Consider the following 16,944-nt stretch of genomic DNA (forward strand, 5'->3'; position numbering starts at 1 on the left):
AATGCCAGGCTCAGAGGATGTCCTTAGAGCCATCTGATTTCTTCTGTTAATTATCGTCTCTACCATCAACGTTGAAAGACAGCTTTAAATACCAATGGTAACTATTGCTGGTTTGTTTTACCAAGTGAAATGCATCGTGAACCCGTTGGGAGTGTTTACATCCACGCAGCATCCCGTCAATCTTGCTTGCTTGTTTTTGTAGCTTCCAAGCACGGCTCAAGAAGCACGTAAGTGCATTTTGAGGCTCGGTTACAGACAACTCCCTCTGTGCCCAAAGACTGAAGAGCAAAACCACCAGCTCTTGATTAAATCCTTACTTAATGAACCCCACTTCTATTTAAAATACAGCCAGAGTAAAAGCAACAGAAGCAAATCAGACATAAAATAGTCGTATAATTTGGATTCGTAAAGAGGAAGGTGACTTGAGCCGTCGGAGTGCCCTGGCACAGGACCCGCCTGCTGGAGGGGACCCAGCGGGTGGCAGCGGGGAAGCTATCCGGGGATGGGCTGACCAGAGCCAGGTGCAGTTTTGTTGGGTGAAAAAAAACCCACAGATCTGAGAAGCTTGAAATAATTTGCAGATTTTGCTTTGTCATATTTTTTACAAAGAAAGACCTTCCCAAATATAATGCAATTGGAATTGAAAGAAATAAAAAAAAAGGAAAAAAAAAAAAAAAAGGAAGTGAAAACACTTGAATCCAAAATCCCTGAATTTAAAGTTCAGTGAAATATTATTTGTTGTTTTTTTTGTTTTGTTTTGTTTTGTTTTTGTTTTTGTTTTTTTTTTTTCATTTCAGTCTAAGAAAAAATAAATAAATAAATAAATAAGCTGTGGAAATTGAAAGTTCTAGTTAATTGTAAACCCTTCCTTTCTTTCCTAGGAGGAGGAAAGAGGGGACAACTTCCAGCAAGGAAACTTCTCACATCACGGCCCAGAGACGGGTAAGGCTGTGAGATGTGTTCACAAATACACTCCTCACCTTCACTCTTACTGAAAACACAAACAAACAAAAATCCCAACCTTGATCCTTTCATAGCTTGCCTAAAAAAAAAAGAAGAGGAAGAGAAGCTTTACAAATATTTTGAAAGCTAAAATTCTGAAGATTTCAAAGCCTCTCTTACACAAATTTTCTTTTTGTTTTCAAAGAATCCCCACACATAAAACAGTTTTCACAAGTCACCAGCATGCACTTATCAAAAACATCTTGAAAAGCCAAGAAGGGGAAGATTGAATATCAAATCCTTTCAGAAACCACCAAGAACAAACATTTTCTAAGCGAGAGCCATTTCAAACACCTTCAGCTCGTCAGAAACATCTGCCAGATCTGCCTTCTCCGACGCGCAGCGTTCAGCAGAGGTGACAGAAGAGGACAGCACCAGGGGACATGAAATCCATGGGGACACGAAACCCACGGGGACATGAACCCCAAGTGGCTCACACCGCCTGTGCAATGGTGAGGGAAGCCCCAGCTCTGAGTTGTCCTCTGGAGATGTGCTTTGAGAACCACAGACCCAGCTGGTTCACCCAAACCCGGCCTCCAGGTTGAAGCACACACACGGGGTCCACGGGGAGCAGGGCCCCGGAGATGCCATCCCCCAGCTGACTGCCTTCAGCTCAGCAAAATTCCCCTTAAACACAGACATTTAGGGCCCAGGTAAACCACCCAGCAGCCTCACATCAGCCAGATGAGGGAACACAACAGCAGCAGCTCCCAACCTGCCACCAACTCCCCGCGGTGTAGGACACGGCCCTTGGGCTCCACGGGCTGTAGGAGCAGGACTGCACCCTGTGCTGGCACCAAGGGGGACTGCACTACAAGGCCATGCACTGCCAGTGCTTCGGGGGATTGTTTTGTTTGGGTTTTTGCATGCATCTGTGTGTGTTTTTCCCCCCTTCGTTCTCAAATGCTGATCAAAGCCGGACCTGCTCAGGCTGCATCCAAAGTTCGCGTCTCTCGTGCTGAGGTCTCCTTCAAAGTTCAGTGGGACTGCTTAAGCCTTGACAAAAGAACCTTGAAGTTTTGACATTTCAGAAATCATTTTCCAGAACAAAACAGGATAAAACAGCTCAGAAGAGATATCTAACAAGGGAAAAGAACAAAGCGCCCAAAAGGCAGCCAAAAGGGTTTGGCTTTTCCTTTCTCTCTCTCTTTTTTTTTTTTTTTTTTCAAGGGACGAGATCAAATAAAACATATATTTTTTTTGAAGAATTTCTGTTTCTTCCTCCCTCCTCTCTTTTTGTCTTCTTTGGTCAGCTTGCTATATCTTGGACAACGAAACTCCCTTTTATCTAAAATTAGTATTTTTTGTTTGAAAGATATGGGAGGTCAGGCGACAGGTTGCTATTCATGTACCCATCCCTGCACTATCTCACAATTGTAATCCCGTTAAAGATTTACTTATTTTTTTAAAGACCACAGGAAGGATTATCCTCTTGCTCCACTCTATAAGTACAAAGAATAATTCAATTTCTTTAGAGACTTTCTTTTTCTTGTAAAACTTGAAAGAACATTTCCCAAAGAGATAACTCCTCCCCTACCAGCTCTTCCCATTGATCAGCTCTCACGCTCCTATCCTTGTACTGGGGAATAAGAAATTTTGCTTCTTAAATCTCTTTCAGGAAATTCAGAGGAAAAGACAGACAGATGCTCAGCTCCCAGGACACAGACACCTTGAGCTAAGCAGGGCAACAGGGCTTGGTGCAGGGCTTCATCCACAGGCTAACGCAGGGCCCAGCTCTACCACCCCTCCCCTGCTTAGCACAAAGCTGGGCAATTTTAGAGTAATTTCCATTCTGCCACATGAAATTATTAATTTCTGATAACTGAAACCAGGAATAGTATCACAGTGGGTTCAAATCCACAGTAGCCATTTCCGTTTTGGATAATTTTGGAATGATTTCAATTCTGCCAGATGAATTTCTTAATTTCTTCTCCTAAACTGAAACCAGGAATAGCAGCACAGTGGGTTCAAATCCACAGTAGCCATTTCCTTTTCGCTTTTCAAACAGTTTTTCTCTTGAACAAGATAAACACCTAAACAGAAAGTTTAGTAAGCTTTTAAAAGCACAAAGCTCTATACATACGTCTCTCTTTTCCATTTATTTTTTTTTCTATCAGCCAAGCTGAAAATGCAGCTCATACCACACACAGGGCTTGGCTCCAGGAGGTATTTTCATCACCTGAACTCTGTGCACGGCCGTGGGCTGCTGGCGCCAGCGCTCCCCAACCTGCAGATGTGCGAATCCGGAGCTTCCCATGCATTACAAACGCTGTCAATCCTCACGTTTTTCACCCTGGCACAGCAGAAGCAAATTAGCGATACAAATCTGTATGTAATTACATCTAAGACTAGAAGCATCTTTCCTGTGGGAGGAGCGGGGTTACATTTTAATTGTTAAATCACACTTGCTCGGTAATTTTGACAGATTCTTTCTTTGGATTTTCTTGGAAATCAGTCCAGATTTCACCAGGGATGAACTTCTGTCAAAGAATGCATGTATTTCATTTTGTACAGCAAGTGATCACTTGGGCACCCTTCCCCAGACCTGAGTGGAACCAAAACACCCACATGCAAACGTGCCGTGGCTTCACCTCTGCAAGAGCTGCGCTGAAGCCTCCAGCACCAAGCCCTTGAAGTAAGGGGCTTCTCTGCCTGCTCCACGGTGTTATCGGGCACCAGAACTGCCCAGGTGCCAGTACCAGCACACTCAGGTCCTTAGTAGGCATCTGGGCTAGCAATGGCTGAGACAAATCAGATTCCTGAAGCAAAGCTTCTCTTTAATGCTCTCTATCTCCAAACTCCCTCGCTCCAGCCTGGGGCTCTTCTGCAGTGACACTCTAGATATTGGACAAGAGTTTGGGGAAATCCACCCTAAATCTGATCACTCCGCAAAGTATCTGATGGATGAGCTACGATAAGCTTTAAAGAACATGAAGTGTGTGTTAATATAAGAGAATTTTCAGCCAGCACCAAGACCAAACGTTCCCCCCAGGGCTGCAGAAACACAACCAGGACACAGCACACGCAAAATCGATGCGCCACAGGACCAAGGTGAGCCACCACCTGCTCGTCACACCACTTGGGAGAATTAGCAAGTGAATTGGCATGCTCTTGGCGATGCAGCCTCAGCAGGTCCTCTTTGCATTGCTGCTTGTTGCTGCTGCAGGTATCCCATGAATTGTTGCTTGAAAGTAAGTGTGGCCTAAGCCAGCTTCCTAGGACTGACCCACCAACACCCTGCTGAGACAGGCAGGGTCTCATCCTGCAAATACCGATGCCCGGGTTTTCATCTCTCCTTCCTATGGAGGGGAGCAGGCTAGCTGGCCAAATACACCCTGCCTTATTGCACTCTGCCCTCACCGTCCCTCCCAAATCAGAAACTGAGCGGTGCTGGTGCAAGCTCAGCAGGCTCTGGGCAATGCCACCTCCCCAGGGCTGGACTCATCCCGCCCCTCTCAGGATGCCACAACCCCCAGCTCCAAGCAGGCCCTGGCTGACACCATCCAAACAATCACCACCAGTCCCCCAATTTGCTCCAATAAATCCCACGAGGGACTGAGGAAGAGGAATTTTCCTTCCCTTGCACGCGGAGCTGCCCCGGCACCAGGACAAGGCAAGCGCGGGATCACAAGCCTGTCACAGGCACGATAAAAACATGATGTACTTCAGCCTCCAGAATCTTATTAGTTCCTCATGCAAAGAGTGTTCACGCCGTAAAACTGCCTTGGAATCCCTTTGATCCACGCTGATACAGTTTATAAATTGATGTTAATATTTAGAGTTCATGCCTGGTGATGCTGCAGCCATTTGCTCGCATTTTCTTGCCAGCCAAGCAGGCGCAGGAGCAGGCAGGAGTTGTAAGGCAGGCATGGAAATGACCCAGTGATTAAGAGCTGATGAAATTAAATGCAATCTGCAGAGCTGCCCCCGGCACAGCCACCTGGCCAAGTACATGCTGTGTTTGGGGCAGCCAGACCCAGTGCCGAAGCACTGACCGCATCTCCATGCAGTAAATGGGCATTGCTGCAGCAGAGCAACTCCAGGCTGAAAAACTACAACAGAAAAGCCCGGTTTCAAGCCAGCCCTTTTCTTTCTGCTGATCTCAGGGGGGTTGATGTGGCTGGGAATGGTTGGGGAGCTCTGGAGCCTGGCTGCCATAGGGGAAAGCTCTGAGGGATGGAAATCTTTGAGACCCAAGCCCTTCCTCCATCCTTCTGGTGCCAAGCAGGGATGCTTCATTTGTAAATCAATGAGCATCTCCAGCTTTTCCTTTGCTGTACAACAGAGCCCAGCACTGGGCCGCTCCCCACCGCCTGCATCTCTCCTTGCTGCTTATTTCTATGCAAGCGCATGCGCAGCACGTGCCCAGCACACGTGAGCCAGCGCCTGAGGAGCCAAACTAATGCCTGGTCACCTCTGAGGGCTGCACAACGTTGAGCAGGAGATGTCAAAAGCAAACAATTTAAAGCAACAAATTTAATTAAAACCAAAATGAGAAGTTGTTGCGAGTCCAACAATCGCAGTCTACAGAGCTCAGCCAATCTTTGGGGAGAATTAGCAGAAGCTGCTAATAGCAGCATCCAATTCCACCAGCGTCTTGGAGGAAACAGTCGTAGGGGGAAGGAAACAAATAATCTTCAGACGAAACAATTACTGATCAGCTGTGTGACAATCGCACACCATCATCACTCAGGTGGGCAGATGCAGATGCATGAAGCTTGGGAAAAATGCCCCAAAAGCTCAGCTTCCTGCAGCTCTGCCCCCTCGCCAGCCCCTCACACCCAAAGCACTGGCTCGCTTTACACGGCTGCCAGGAAGCTTCAGCCACCCGTGGGGGCTGTTCCCAGGGATGCTCGGTTTGTTTTCCTTCCGCCTCGTTTGCAGGGCTGGCCGGAGGAGCCGGTGCTCATCCCGTGGGATGCCCCCACACCTGCAGCTGGGCTGCAGCTGCAGGAACACCAGTGCTCTGAGCGAAGCCCTCTGCGAGCATCCCAGCTGCACAGGCCGTGCCCCTGCTCACTGCTTTTCAGAAACCAGCCTGACCCAAGCTCTGAGCTGTCCCCGACAGAGGCAGCACCGCGTTTTCCTTGGCACACATCTCCAAAGAGGCAGAAAGAAGGCTGCAAATGCCCAGAGATGCCTCTGAAGCACCAGAAGCCTGGTTTATGTCCTTTACTTTATTTCCACTTATAAAACGAAGCCCTACAAGCCCCTGGTTAAATGTAGCTCTTCCTTCCTTCTGCACGCCATGGAGGACCTCGCCTACCTCTCCCACTAAAGTATCCCGATACAAACATCCACCAACACCATATATAACCTCTTTGCAGGCTATAAAAATGGGAAGCTTTAATTGATACTATATTTCAAACTGTTGTGCAGCAAGGACATACTCCAGGCTAAGTCCTCTAGGGTATCTTTCTCCAGCCCTGCTTTCCCTGCAAGCAGCTCCCATTGCTCTCTCTCTACTTTTTGAGTGATTACTTACAAGAGAAAAACCCTCCTGAATGCGCAGAGCTGAGTGGCTAACATATTCATAAGGGGTTTTATTGCTCAGATGGAGGGACTCTCTTTTCCTTTTCCCCCCTTTGATGCTGCTAAATGTTCCTCTAAATAATGCTTTGCATTTCCAAGTCCTCATAAAAGCCACCGCAAGCCTTCCTATAAATTCAAGCCAGCTCTGAAATGGGCATGATGCCTGCTGCTGGGTGCAGGCGAGTTCCTGACACAATTTCTGTGCCCTGGGGCAGTGGCAGAAGGGAGCAGAGGCTGCTCGAGCCATTTGGGGAGGAACCAGAAAGGAGCTGGAGGCCTCCCTGCCCTCCCGGTGTAATGCAATCCCCTGCGGCACCGAGGGCAGGGACAAAGCCAGTGCCTTCCTCAGCCCCATGCCAACCCCACAAGACCCGTGCAGCAAAGGAGGCTCCTTGCAGAGCAGCACAAGAGAGGATTTACAGGTACAGATGTGTTTGTCACACGGGAGACCCCCAGCCTCCCCCTGGCAGCCGGGGCAGCACCGAGCAGCGCAGCTTGTGCCAGGCTCCTGTGCAGGTGGCTCCCGGGGAAATGAAGGAAGAGCAGCTGTGCAAACCAGTCAGTAATTGTTCAGAGGGGAGCGAAACGGGGGGAGAACCCATCAAATGAAGACAAGGAAGAAAACGAACCAAGAGAGGGAAACAAGGGCAACAGAGACGGGCTGGTTATTAACACTGCTGGTGGTAATCTGCTCTCCCACCCCAGTTGGCTTCTTGTCCCAGCCCTTCCTCTGTTCTCTCCTAATCCTCCAACTCTAACAGGCTCAGAAGCTTTGTTTTCCAGCACCACTGCTTGTTGCAGGGGGGAAGCTGCTCTCCCCTGGGGCTGGAGACGTTTGGTGGGGCTTCTCCCCCCCTCTTTTCCCCAACTTGCTTTAGGATCCTGGCGCACCAGAGCTGGCTCACATCTATTTCCTTCACAGATGAGTCTTCATCTGACAGCAGAGGGATTGCTTTCAGCCTCTGCCTTTGTTTGGCTTTTCCTGCAGAGGTGTTGGTAGCTTCTCTGTTTTAAGATTTTCCTTGGCTACTGGCATCTGTTGCAATCCTGCGCATCAAACAGGAATTGGAGGGCACCCTCCTCTTGTGCGGGAGCATCTCCCACGAATGCACCTTCCCTGCCCGCTCGCACAGCCTGCCTTATCCTCACACGACGTACAAAGGAGAGCAGCTTAAGGATGCAGACTGGTGAAGTGCACGGCAACATTAACGAGACGTCGGGTGCCGTGCGAGCAGCTGCTGTAAGACGGATCAAAGCTCCCAGCCCCATCTGGGCCAACGTAATCAGCTCTGCCGCCGCTCTGCTCACGTGGCAATAACCATGCCAGCATCCCCGCCACTTCCTCCCACCTCCCAGCCCTGATATTTGGCAAAAAGCAGCATAAAGAGCTGGAAATGAACCCAGTAAGTCAGGAGCAGGTCCCCCTTTGCCATCATACTCCAGGTCACAAGCTACACGTCACCTCCCCAAACACGGCCAGCGATGCTTTCCTGGGTGCCATAAAGATTTCCAAGCCCAGCTCAGTTCAGTGTTGCCTTTAAACGTTTCCTAGCATTTTGCTGCCAGTTTGGTGCTGCCTTGGGATTTGCTGTTAATCAACTAGAAGGGACAACTTTAAGAGCTTTCCTCTTCCCCGGCAATGGACTCCGCCATCACATAAAACGATGAGATTTCAGTAAAACTGATAGCCACTGCAAAATGTCTTTGCTGCTTCTGTATGAAGAATTTGACTGTTTCCCATAAAAATATTTAAAAAGTTTTTGCAGTTTGTAATTATATTTTACAGTTTCATTACAAAGCTCATTTTAATTCTTTGCCAAACCGTTTTTACCAGTCCTCTTGCCACTTTCTCTTTAAAGAAGTCATTAAGTTGGAACTGGAGATCATCCCATTTCCCCCAGTTTCAATGATATTAATCTATTTTATTGGTATTTCATTGTCATTTCCATTCGAGTGTTCTCTGTATTTGCATAATTTGCATTGCCACCCCCTTCCTGGTGAAAAGCACGGACTCATCTTTCCACTTTATCTCTACGGAGTCGCATTACGTTTTGTTTTATTTTAGTTTTTGAGGACACAAGCCTTCTGTAGGCCAGAGGCTCTGCAGGATGCTGGAGCCTATTTCCACCACTGCCTTCCCCCTGGCCTTCAGCACGGCTCCTGTGCTCTCCCTCTCTTCTTGAGGCTGGTTTTGGGCAGGGGACAGCGCGTCCCTCCCAGCCTATGCGATAACCTGGCCGGTGCCCTGAGGGTCGCGAGCTGATACTGGGGCAACCTCATTTCCCCAAAGCAAAATGAGTTTCTGTTCTCTGATTGTTCGGAATAAAAATCTGTGAAACTACAGAATATTTATGTGCAGCCTGGGCAGTACTTAATGCCTTTCAGAAGCAGGTCAAGGCGTAGCCAAGTCCCTTATTTCAAGTTATGCCCTTTTTCAGCTCTGCACTCCTCTAACGCTCCGTTCCCCCAATCTGAGGCCACAAAGCAGACACTCTCCTCCTCTTTTTCTTAATAACCAAGTTTTAGCCATTAAGGCAGCCTCCAGCCCCTGAGATTGGACTGCAATTTCCAGAGCCAGCGGCTAAGAAGCTTCCTCAGGGGGCAGAGCAGAAGCAGCCTTCCCACCAGCACAGGGCACCAGCCCGCTGGCCGCACGCAGCACCCATCCCAAAAGCATCATTACGGGTGCAGACACACGTGCGTGGTGAGGCTCCGTGCTGGGACTGAAGAACCCACTCTCATCAAGGCTGAAAACCATTTAAAACAGACCGGGGAATCCCTCTGTGTCATGGGGGGATGCTTTAAGCCCTGCTCTTCCACACTGCTGCACCTCATTAAGCATCTAACTCTCCCCACTACATTCACCCCCCCAGGGGACACGCTGCATCCCAACCCCAATGGGTGGATGGGAACCAGCACCGGGCTGGGAGCACCACAGTCCTGGCAGGGAGAAGGTGTACCCTCAGCACGCCCCGAGCAGTCAGGCGAGCACGGGAGCTGAGGAATTGGAACTGACTGAATAATGGGTCCCATCGGCTGGAAGAAAATGAAATTTGCCCTCATGTTACTGAAAACTTGCACTTGACGCTCACTGCACATTATAAAGAAAAGGTCAGTGAAACACAACAAATGCAAGGAGCCCAGTCGGAGAAAACAATAAATAGTGACAGCAGCCCTTGTCTAATTTTTCAAAGCATCTCTGCCTGTGCTCAAATGCTACCAATTTCACTCTGCACTGCTGCAAAGGGGCTGGGACAAACGGATCAGCTGCTGCAGGACAGGAGCATGCATAAGCAGGCTCCCGGGGCTCATCAGTGAGTCCCGATGAGAACAGGAATATCCATCAGATATGTTCAGTGATAACAACAAAGGTGCAATCGAGAAGAGGAAAGTTTACCCCCATGGTGTGGTCCTCTAGAGATGCCTGCTAAGGTGCTGACTCAGGGAGGCTTTAGGTAAGCTATAAAGAGAGCGGCTGCTGCGGGGTGAAGGGGATCTGATGCCCATGGGGTCTTACCATCGGCGATGAAGTGCTCGGGTACATGAAGTGTCACCTTTACAGTCAGCGGGCAGGAGAGCTGGGAGCCGCACACCATGGCAAGAATGCAGGAGCTGACCGCAATGAGGGTCAGGGCTGTCTTGTTGATGGGGCTTTTCATCGAACCTGGAAGGCAAAGAGAGTGGTGGGTGCTGCGGGAGGGACCCGCCTCGGCACCCCCACCCCGAAAGGCCCCCCCAGCTTGCTCTGCTTCCCCCTGCCCCGTGAAGACCAGAGCTCCTGGATCCTTCACACCCTATTCTTCCCAGCACGGTTTGCTCATGGTCCTGCAGGCTCCTGCAGCCAAGCCCCAGGCAGTGTTCAGCAGCCGAGGTTTATGTGGCAAATTTTAGCAAGTCACAAAAACAATCAAGCCAAATCCGAGGGCTGCCGGTACCATGGCATCATTTACTCTTGCTTAACACCAGGAGAAATCTATGTCTACAAATTTTATATAGCATTGCTGAGCGTTAATTATTTATACAAATATGTATAAAGATTCAGTCATCACGCAGGGACTATGATGAACAACAAAGCGACCTACAGAGCCAGCCGCTTCTTACAGGCAGCAGAGATTACAAGAGAAGTTTCATTTTGGCAGTCACAGAAGCTTACGGTACCTTCAAAAAAAGCAGCTCACAAAAGATTTTGTTCCAAGTGCCAACTCAACACTTTCCAACGCTAAGAGGGGCTTCTGAAGCCAGCACCTGGACGGGACGTGGGTCGCCTGTCCCCAGCTCCATGGCCATATGCTGGACACGTAGGGTAGGGGATGTCTGCACGGAGTAGCCATCAGCTGGGGACATCCCATCGTCCTGCTCCTCCCCTGCTGCTCTGTGCAGACCTGCACACACAGACAGCCTTGTTTGGCACCTCGTGTTTTATTCTTTCTTTTTCCTTTCTTTCTTTTTCATTTTTCTCTCTTTCTTTCTTTCCTTCTTTCTTTCTTTCTTATTTATTTTTAAGCAAATGGAGTTATAAAATCATAGAATAGGGACAACTAAGGATGCGACAAGGAGACTAGGAAGCACCAAAAAGGACTTTATGTCTTGGAAAGATGCTGAAGGGATCAAGCCTTGTTCTGGCTACAGGAAGCATCATGCTCACAGGCTCTCATCCTCCCGAGGGATTTCAACCACCTGGACGTCTGCTGGGAAAGCCACGTGGCAGGCAGTAAGCAACCCAGGAGCCTCCTGGTGTCCACAGAGGACAACTTCCCTGTCCAGACATTAGACAAACCAACCAGAGGAGAAGTGTTACTGGACCTGGTGCTCACCAATGCGGAAGAACTTGTTAGCAAAGTTAAAACTGGGGGAAGCCTAGGTTGCAGTGACCATGCCCTGGTTGAGTTTGTGATCTCAAGGGATACGGGCCTGGCTGAGAGCAAAGACCCTGAACTTCAGAAGAGCCAGCTTCCAGCTGCTCAAGGAATTAGTGGCTAAGATCCCATAGGACACAGTCCTTAGGGACAGAGGATCTGATCAGAGCTTGATCTCTTTAAGGATGTTTTCCTTGGAGCACAAGAGCTCTCTTTCCCATATGAAATAAATTGAGAAGGGAAGGTAGGAAACCGGCATGGTTGAATAAGGTCCTGCTGCTCAAACTCAGCCAAAAGAAGGAAATGAACAATTAGTGGAAACGGGGCCATGTGCCCTAGGAAGAGCACAAAAACGTTGTCTGGATGTGCAGGGATGGGATCAGGAAAGCCAAGGCACTGACAGAACTAAACTTGGCGAGGGAGGCAAAGAATAACAAGAAGGGGCTCTACAGGTACACTGGCCACAAAAAAAACACTAGGGAGAGCGTAGCGCCTCTGACAAATCGAGATGGAGAACTGGTAATGACACACGTGGAGAAGGCAGAAGTACTTAACAACTTCTTTGCCTCGGTCTTCACTAGTGGTCAGGCTTCTCTCGTGTCCCCGAACCTCTGGGTAGGGGCTGGGGGAGCAGAGTCCCCCCACTGTAAGCGAAGAGGAACTTCATAACCTCCTGACGCTACTTAACTACAGTCTATGGATCCTGACGACATGCACCCCAGGGTCCTGAGGGAATTGGCTGATGTAGCCACCAAGCCACTCTCCATCATATTTGAAAAATCGTGGCAGTCAGGCGAAGTCCCAACTGACTGGAAAAAGGGAAACGTCTCTGCTATTTTTATAAAATGTAGAAAGGCAGACCTGGGAACTACAGACCAGTGAGCCTCACCTCTGTACCTGGCACGATCACGGAACGAATCGTCCTGGAGGCAATGTTAAGGCACATGCAGGACAAGGAGGTGATCTGGGACAACCTGCATGGCTTCGCCAAGCTCAAATCATGCCTGACCCATCTGTTGGCTTTCTGTGATGGAGTAACTGCATCAGTCACCAAGGGAAGACTGATGTCATCTACCTGGACTTCTTCAAGGCCTTTGACACGGTCCCACATCACATCCTAATCTCTAAATTGGAAACATATGGATTTGAAGAATGGACCATCTGATGGATAAGGAATTGGCTCAATGGCCACACCCAGGGTGGTCAATGGCTCTGTGTCCAAGTGGAGGCCGGTGACAAGCAGTGTCTTAAGACGAGCAGTGACTTAATTGCATTGTTCCTAGCCCTGATAGTTCTCATTGAACACAACTACAGTGAGGGCGTGCTACATTGTTGGTGAATCCGTGACTGTGATGGTTCGGTACCCTCAATCTGACCAGACCCATATTGGTAAATACGTTATTGGTGAACCTGTGACTGAATCCAACCAGACCCATAATGGTTAATCAGCTACACCTCTTAACATGACAGCTGGAAAAGACCTCCACGATCACCAAGCCTGACCTACTGAGTCCACTCACTAACCCTCATTCAAAACATCCCTTGAATACCTCCCAGGATGGGGACTTCACCATGTCCCTGGGCAGCGCATTCCAGTGCTTGACCACCCTCTCCACGAAGAAATTCTGATATACAACCTAAACCTCCCCTGCTGCAACTTCAGACTGTTTCCTTATATGCTGTCACTTGTCACCTGAGAAAAGAGACCGACACCTTCCTTGCTGAAACACCCTTTCAGGTAGTTGCAGGGAATTCAAGTAAAAGCCAAAAAATAACTCAGACATCAGCAGGTCTAGAGTCACAAACTCACCAGTGGCATTAGGATGGCTGAATCAGGTCATCTGCAGTGTAGGGGGACAGACCAACCCCAGACGACGAGGGGAAAGGATGTGAGAGTGGGCAATGAAGAAATGTTTGGGAAAGACCTGGCTGCCCCACGAGATGTAGATGCTCTTGTTCAGTGCAGGCCAGGAGCAAGCATGAGCCACCCTCTGATGATGGAGAGAACCAGGAGAAACCATCCCCTGGCCTCTGCTACCCCATCTGTGAGTCCCTACGGCCCATGCAGGGGCAGTCCCAGCACCCCGAGGCCCGGGAGCTGCACGTTGTTCTCCCCAGCCTGACCCCTCCATCAGCACCATGTACCAGGATTGCAACAGACACCTCGCCCTCCAGCTCTGCAACTCCTGAAAACTATTTGGGGAACACAGAAATGCCAATGAGAGGGCAGGGACCAGCACTACACCCAGCTGCTGCACAGGCTGTTACAGTGCAGCCAAAATGTCCCAGCTGCTGGCAGACCTGTCCGTGTGCCTGCCGAGGATTCAGGCAAGGACATGTCTTTATTTTTGGCACTTGATCCAGCTCCACCCTCCTTGCTCTCTGCCATCATTATTTCATCAGCAAAGAGAGATTTAAAAAGCATCTGCTTAAAAATTGAACGGGAAATGCATCTAGCAAGTTAGCACTCGCGTGTTTCACCCGATAATTTCATCAAACCCACTTAGAGATGCGGGTGTCAGAGCAGGGAACTGGTGTCCAGGCTGGGCCTGAGGCACAACCTGCATTTTCCAGGCCAGCAGCGTGCCCCATCAAAGCCTCCCCTGCAGAAGGATGGAGCCTGCACCATGGGTGCTCCTCCTGACATTTGCAGGACAAGAGAAGTGACTGATCTGCTGGGAAACACCCCATCTGCGACCAACAGGAGTATGCAAAATGATTATTTATGAAGCATCTTTCACTTTCCTTACGCATGCATCATCTAAACAGCCTTCCCACCTCTCTTTCACAGCTTTATCACCCATCTCCTGTGCCCTCCACCTTGCCATGCCCCCTTTTCCTTTCCAGTCTATTCCTATCATTAGCGTAAGTTAGCACCTCCAAACTCATCCTCTTGCAGGGCATGCTGTGCCTGCCACAAACCCTTCTTTTGGTTGGCATTGCTAAACTAATGCAAAAAGAGAAAAGAAAAGAAAAAAAGATGGAGAAAACCTGCCATTGAGATAATTGGACACAGTCAAGTACACAATAGAGCAGAGAACACTGGATTTTACCATTATAAATCACCTTTCAATCCAGGGTCTTAAAGTGCTTTGCAAACATTATATCACAAATCCCTTATGAGTTAGGCAAGCATTATCCCCTTTTTACAAAGAGCCTGAATCACAGGTACGACAGCAGCCTTCACCGCCCTGCAGCAGAAGCCGAGCTGGGATTAGGGTCTGGGGGCTCCCATCCCCATCTCCTCCCCATCACTTCTCTCTCTGTGACTAAGAGGAAAGGTGCACAGGGGCCTGAAACAGCAAAAAGCCCCTTACAGCTCAATGAGTTTGAGCTTGGCTGCCCAAGGGCAGGGACAACGTGCTGCAAGTCTCCTCTAACTGCCTTCCCCGCTTCTCTGCCTTCCCCTTCCTGCTCGTTTCCACCACACTGCTAATTGCTGACCTCTAGAACTGCCTGGAGTTGGCTGTCACCAACTGAACCAAATCCAGGGGAATTCTGCTCGAGCAGAAATTCTGTTTCCAGCTCAGCTCTTTATTGCTTACGACCAGTTCCCTGGCAGGCTATTAGGAAAGCAGATCCTTTCCTCCCTCTTTAAACAGAGGTACATTTTTTGATTTCCATCCCCTTGCCTGCCCCTCCGACCACTGACACTCCAGTAGAAGTGTTTGAACACCCATCTGGAGATAAAAAGCTGAGTGCCAGCCCTCTGAAAACACAGCTGTATTCTTAACAACACAATGCTAACTAAACAAACCTCAACAGGTTCACCAGGGCTACGTGCTCCTGTTCAAGATGTGAAACACAATGAATAATTCCTTCCTTGTCCTGGGGGTGGGAGCCAAACCGGCTCAGTAATTCAGGAGGAGCTGTGCCTGGGCACTTTCCCTCCTCCTTTTGTAGTCTCTGGGCTTCCAGGAAAATGTTTAATGTGCAGATTTTAAAACTCAGTTCCACTGAACTTCTTTAGCTACGGGGAAGAAATGCAAGACCTTCCCAGGCAGAGGCTAGGACTCAGCAGCCCATGAGATCCCCAGCACACAAGCTAAGGCTTGGCTCAGGTTTTCTGTGGTCCAAAAAGAAAGGCCCACAGTATGTCCAGGCACAGCTGAGACCAAGCTTGCTCCCCAGATTCTTCTGCACTAGCAAATCCTTGCTATGTTGAGATGCTCTCAGCCTGCTTTTAATTAAAGAGGTCTGTGCTCTGCTTTGGATGCTTTCAGCAGAGCATCAGGGTGCTCTAATGCTCAGTCTTGGCTTTAGCCTAACTTGCAGGGAAAGCAATGGGGGAGGCACCTCTGTGAGCCCTGACACCCCAGCCTGTGCCCGGGGGGATGCAGCAGGTGGATGGACAAGAAGAAGAACTAATTTCTTCTTGAACAGGGAGAAATGAGCTCCCCTTGAGCCCCGGGCTGCAAGAACATTGGAGAGAGGAGGAGAAAGAAAAGGCAAACTGCTCTGGTGTAGGGCAGAATCATACTTGAGAAGCTTTCTTCTACCAGCCCCATTAACCACAGCTTAATTAAGACTGAAAGACGGGAGGAGTTCAGGAATCTAAACCTCACTTACAGCCTCTGACCCGAGCGTTGGAGCAGCTAGGGCAGTGGTTGAGGGCCTCTGGCCCCTTCCACCTTCCCACCTGGGACTTTTTTCCCCATTAAGCACTGGTGCCAGTTAGCCCAGCTCCAGCCTCACAGAGAGCGTGCGAGTCCTTCCGCAGCCAGCTCAGAACCAGCTTGCAGAGCACCGAATTCCCCCAAAGATTTTGCACCTGCTGCAAGATGAAGATAATTTCAGAGCCACCAGTGTAAACACGCTGCAAACAGACCCTCCAAATGCACCGTGTCTCCTTGGAAATATAATTTACTTATGCAGTTAATTACTTGCGGCTTTGTATATTTTCCCTTGCCCACCTAAAGGACAGGGGTGGGAGAGACGCACCAACAAAACTCCAGGCTCATTTCTTTTTGCTATTGGCAGCGCTGCTTAAATTCGAGAAAGGAGAAAAAAAGAAAGGTAAGTTCAGAACACGTATGGATTTACAAGCAACACGAATATCCTGTGCTCTCGGTAATGTGATGTTTCTAAATCAGGCTCATAAATACATGCTTGGGAGATTAGTCTATAAAAAAAAATAAACTTTAATTACCCCATCTTTATCAGCACACAGCCCATAGTGTTAGCCATATGTAGGCGTTAAACGCCAAGTGCTTCACAATCTTCCCCACCCCCCGGAGATAATAGCATAATACAGCATGTTTCGAGGCTACTCGGATATTAAAATGCATTTCTATCACCCGAGAAAGACAGGGATATGGAAACCAAAGCAGCGGCACAGCAAGAGGTGGGACTGCTTAGCAACACACAGCCACCAGCACCGGCACCACAGCGCGGCACCGACACCACGGACACCACAGCATGGACAGCATGGCATGGACATCATGCTATGGACACCACAGCATGGACACCACAAACATCATGGCATGGACACCACAGCATGGACACCATGGCATGGACATCACACTATGAACACCACAGACACCACAGCATGGAC

General features: G+C 49.1%; 1 protein-coding gene across 1 annotated transcript in view; it reads right to left on the minus strand.

Annotated features, from left to right (window-relative positions):
- Positions 1 to 16,944, minus strand: part of LOC309885677 (astrotactin-2-like) — a gene marked incomplete at both ends in the record, with an annotated part of 105,806 nt that overhangs the window by 68,766 nt on the left and 20,096 nt on the right. Inside the window, one exon of the mRNA XM_082775900.1 lies at positions 10,052 to 10,198. Within this exon, the coding sequence (XP_082632026.1) occupies positions 10,052 to 10,198 (147 nt within the window). The remainder of the gene's footprint in view (positions 1 to 10,051; positions 10,199 to 16,944) is intronic.

This window comes from Aythya marila (genome assembly GCF_965140915.1).
Source record: "Aythya marila genome assembly, chromosome: 19".
In the NCBI taxonomy this organism is placed as follows: Eukaryota; Metazoa; Chordata; class Aves; order Anseriformes; family Anatidae; genus Aythya; species Aythya marila.